At 39.6% G+C, this 5000-nt stretch overlaps 1 protein-coding gene across 2 annotated transcripts in view; it reads right to left on the bottom strand.

Annotated features, from left to right (window-relative positions):
- Positions 1-5000, bottom strand: part of dennd1b (DENN/MADD domain containing 1B) — a 421036-nt gene that overhangs the window by 228275 nt on the left and 187761 nt on the right. For both annotated transcript variants that reach the window (XM_061883482.1, XM_061883480.1), the window contains exon 5: positions 1961-2010. In XM_061883482.1, the coding sequence (XP_061739466.1) occupies positions 1961-2010 (50 nt within the window). The remainder of the gene's footprint in view (positions 1-1960; positions 2011-5000) is intronic.

The following is a 5000-nucleotide window of genomic DNA, read 5'->3' on the forward strand; positions in this document are numbered from 1 at the left end:
TAGTAAGATTTAAGTTCACATTTTGAAAGTATTTGCAATAACATTGCACAAAAGGTACATTTACTAATCAATAATATAGTAGACACACTCAAACAACTTAATATAGTGCACAATTTAAATTTGCATTCACTCATCTTTAGTTAAAACAGTTGTTGAAACAAACAATTGTTTCCCTTTTTCAGATGACAATGCTGATCTTTTTTGGTACAATGCGACCAAAGCTCGTCGTGATTACTTACCGATGCCCAATGTTCACAGCCCATAGTTGCTCTTGTTTGGGTAGTACAGTTGGTTGATCTATGCTGTAATTGTGGCTCTCCGAGGTGTTGTACGACAGATTAGCTGTGGTGATATGAATAACATCTTTTTTGCAGGACTTGGTCTTTAGAGATGTTTAGTGGTATACATGCAGTGGCAACTTAACTGTGGTACTTTAGTTGACAACAGTAACGCAGGTAAACCGCCAGCGTAGCGTTCTCCTCTGCTTGTTTTTGATGTAGCTAACTAGTATTGGTGCTGGGGGCGCCATCCTCGACTACGTTTTGCGATTTAAGATGGGATTTTAAACTTGATGATAAGAATGTTTGTTGCTGCAATACCAACAAGTTATTATGGGTTATACTTGTATAGCGCTTTTCTACCTTTTAAGGTACTCAAAGCGCTTTGACACTATTTCTACATTCACCCATTAAGTTACTTCAGTCATATCTAAAGTTCTGTTTTGAAGCGAAATTGGCGGCCTCTAATTGCTGTGACAGACTCTAATAATGTGCGCAGCTTCCGAGTTAAGCCTTAAACCGGAAGTGATCAATTTTTATTCATAATTAAAAATGAGATAATTAATATTTATTAATCACATGCGTGAACGCTTTAACAATGACAGGAATAATTTACATACATATACATATACATACATACATACATACATACAATAATAATAATAACTTTGATTTATACCGCGCTTTTCTAAACACTCAAAGCGCTCACAGAGAAGTGGGACTCAACATTCATTCACACCTGGTGGTGGTAAGCTACATCAGTAGCCACAGCTGCCCTGGGGTAGACTGACGGAAGCGTGGCTGCCAGTTTTGCGCCTACGGCCCATCCGACCACCACCTATAATTCATTCATCATTCATTCACCAGTATATACATATACATATATATATATATATATATATATAGATATGTATGTATATATATATATATATATATATATATATATATATATATATATATATATATATATATATATATATATATATATATATATATGTATATATATATGTATATATATATATATATATATATATATATGTCTATATATATATATATATATATACACACATATAATTTCACCAAACCTAGTGTGTGTTTTATTATCGGTAGTACTTCAACTTTATATATATATATATATATATATATATATATATATATATATATATATATATATATATGCTACATGTATATTATGGCTGTCAAAAATAAAGAGTTAAATCATGTGAATAATCACAAAAAAATTGTTGCATTAACATTGTATATAATCACAATTTAATTTGATCGCACATGCTCCATTATTTGAAGGGCTGTTATACGGTCAGTCTTCATGTCAATCCATACGCCAGTGCAAAGATGAATAAGGCTACTTATATTAAGCACATTCAAGTAAAATATTTAAAAATGTTCCTGTATGATAAGTGACAATAAAAATACATTTGTGTAGAACAATTTTGGGCTTTTTAAGTTGACCTAAATTATGAAAGTGAGTAATAACCTGTGATTAATCATAATTAATCTAAAATCAGTGGTGGGATGAATCTGATTAAAAAAGTATCCATCAGGCACCACTATAATATATACATATGGTGCATATAAAAAGTGTGTGTAAAAGCAAATGAGTTACAAACTGAGATGTGGTGGAGACAAAAAAAAAAGGAAGCAGCACGAGAGAGGAATCATACCTTTCCATGTCAAAGGGAAAGCAGAACTTTGGTACCGTATGAAGAACATCCTAGGAGAGCAAAACAGGCACATACAATTTAGAGACATCCATATCAAAAAGACAAAAATCTACAAATGATGTATTTAATAACAACACTCCTAGGGACTGACTATCAAGTGGCAGTGGAAAATGAGGATTAATGTGAACCACTATTGATAACAATCTGACAACAGTGGCGCCTAAATGCATTTAATCCAAATGAATGGGCTGTATCAACCGCTTCACGTGGCTAAACAAAGTGGAAATGGGCTCTTTTCTCCACAGATAGGCAGGGACCCTTAGACCACAGCTTGAATAATTAGCAGTTAATAAGTTCATCGATTATGGGGTGCCAAAGGGAGATGAAAGGATGAAGGAAAAGAAAGAAAGAAAGAGAGAAGACACAGTGCCGAGGCTACGGTGGTGGCAGATTGTAGCGACAATGGGATAAGCAGCTCAGAGGGGTTAAGAGGTATGGGGGGGAGTGGGGCACAAGCCTTCGAGGCTTTACCTCCCAACACCTCCCTTGTGGGTTGGAAGGGGAAGAAGGGAGGGTCTGGTCTCTCTTCAAGTAAGGTGGAAGAGGGGAGTGGGGGGCGTCTTTTTTTACCGGCAGCATATGGAATCAGACAGGGAGCAGGAACAGAGCAGAGCGCCATATGGGTGAGCCACTCCAGACCAGCCACGCTTGGTCTGTCTGAATCTATCTGTCCCTCGGTCTATGCTCTCCTCGCCCAGAAAAACATGCCGGGCAGTGAGTCCTTTCTGCAGTCTGTCTCACAACTCGTCTACCTCTCTTTCAGCTATGGCCAACCTCACAGACTAATCCTGGTGATGGTCTCTGCCAGGGATATTCAAATGAAATTGCTTTGGGGGCCAGACTTCTCCCTTCATGATTAGTCTCATTTTGTATTCCGCAACACCGGCGTCCTCTACAGTAGACATTTTGTTTTGGTCTATTTATTTTGACAAGAGTTACAGGAGTGCTCTGCTGAGCTGTTAAGGACCTTCTGTCCAACAGCTAGTCAAAGAACATCTCAATGACAGCACTCTAGTGTTTTTAAGAAATCTGTTGCAAAAATGTGAGTTCTTACAAGTTTTACTAAGTAAACGAAGGCCACCAGTTGAATAGCCCGAATGATGAAAAAGAGAGGACCTAAAATCGAACTTTGAGGAACCATTTCATATCATAGTAACCATTATTATCGCGGTATGTGCTCAAAAAGTACTTCAACACATTCTGAAATATTGGTTATTTTCCATCCTTCCATTTGCTACCACTTGTCCCTTTCAGGGTCGTGGGGGGTGCTGGAGCCTAGCCCAGCTGTTTCGGTAGGCGGTGTACACCCTGGACAAGTCGCCACCTCATTATTTTTTAAATAACTATGCACCTCGGAATAGGTTCATTAGCAACACTAAATTGGGGCGGTATAGCTCGGTTGGTAGTGAATTGAAGTGAATAATATTTATATAGCGCTTTTTCTCTAGTGACTCAAAGCGCTTTACATAGTGAAACCCAATATCTAAGTTACATTCAAAACCAGTGTGGGTGGCACTGGGAGCAGGTGGGTAAAGTGTCTTGCCCAAGGACACAACGGCAGTGACTAGGATGGCGGAAGCGGGAATCGAACCTGCAACCCTCAAGTTGCTGGCACGGCCACTCTACCAACCGAGCTAAACCGGTAGAGTGGCCGTACCAGCAATTTGAGAGTTCCAGGTTCGATCCCCGCTTCCGCCATCCTAGTCACTGCCGTTGTGTCCTTGGGCAAGACACTTTACCCACCTGCTCCCAGTACCACCCACACTTGTTTAAATGTGACTTAGATATTGGGTTTCACTATGTTAAAGTGCTTTGAATGACTAGAGCAGTGGTTCCCAACCTTTTTTCAGTGATGTACCCCCTGTGAACATGTTTTTCATTCAAGTACCCCCTAATCAGAGCAAAGCATTTTTGGATGAAAAAAAGAGATAAAGAAGTAAAATGCAGCACTAGGTCATCAGTTTCTGATTTATTCAATTGTATAATAGTGAAAAATATGGCTCATTTGTAGTGGTCTTCCTTGAACTATTTGGAAAAAATATATACAAATAACTAAAAACTTGTTGAAAAATAAACAAGTGATTCAATCATAAATACAAATTTCTACACATAGAAGTAATCATCAACTTAAAGTGCCCTCTTTGGGGATTGTATTAGAAATCCCCCTGGATTCATGAACTTAATTCTAAACATTCTTCACAAAAAAAGAAATCTATAACATCAATATTTATGGAACATGTCCACAAAAATTCTAGCTGTCAACACTGAATATTGCATTGTTGCATTTCTTTTTACAGTTTCCATCCATCCATCATCTTCTGCTTATCCGAGATCGGGTCGCGGGGGCAACAGCCTAAGCAGGGAAACCCAGACTTCCCTTTCCCCAGCCACTTCGACCAGCTCTTCGCGGGTGATCCCGAGGCGTTCCCAGGCCAGCCGGGAGACATAGTCTTCCCAACGTGTCCTGGGTCTTCCCCGTGGCCTCCTACCGGTTGGACGTGCCCTAAACACCTGCTTAGGGAGCCGTTCGGGTGGCATCCTGACCAGATGCCCGAACCACCTCATCTGGCTCCTCTCGATGTGAAGGAGCAGCGGCTTTACTTTGAGTTCCTCCCGGATAGCAGAGCTTCTCACCCTATCTCTAAGGGAGAGCCCCACCACACGGCGGAGGCAACTCATTTCAGCCGCTTGTACCCGTGATCTTATCCTTTCGGTCATGACCCAAAGCTCATGACCATAGGTGAGGATGGGAACGTAGATCGACCGGTAAATTGAGAGCTTTGCCTTCCGGCTCAGCTCCTTCTTCACCACAACGGATCGGTACAACGTCCGCATTACTGAAGACGCCGCACCGTCAGATTTTACAGTTTATGAACTTAAATTCATATTTTGTTGATGCATTATTCAATAAATATATTTATAAAGGATTTTTGAATTGTTACTATTTTTTGAATATTTTTTAAAAATCTCACGTACCCCT

Source organism: Nerophis ophidion, linkage group LG22 (genome assembly GCF_033978795.1).
Source record: "Nerophis ophidion isolate RoL-2023_Sa linkage group LG22, RoL_Noph_v1.0, whole genome shotgun sequence".
Lineage (NCBI taxonomy): Eukaryota > Metazoa > Chordata > Actinopteri > Syngnathiformes > Syngnathidae > Nerophis > Nerophis ophidion.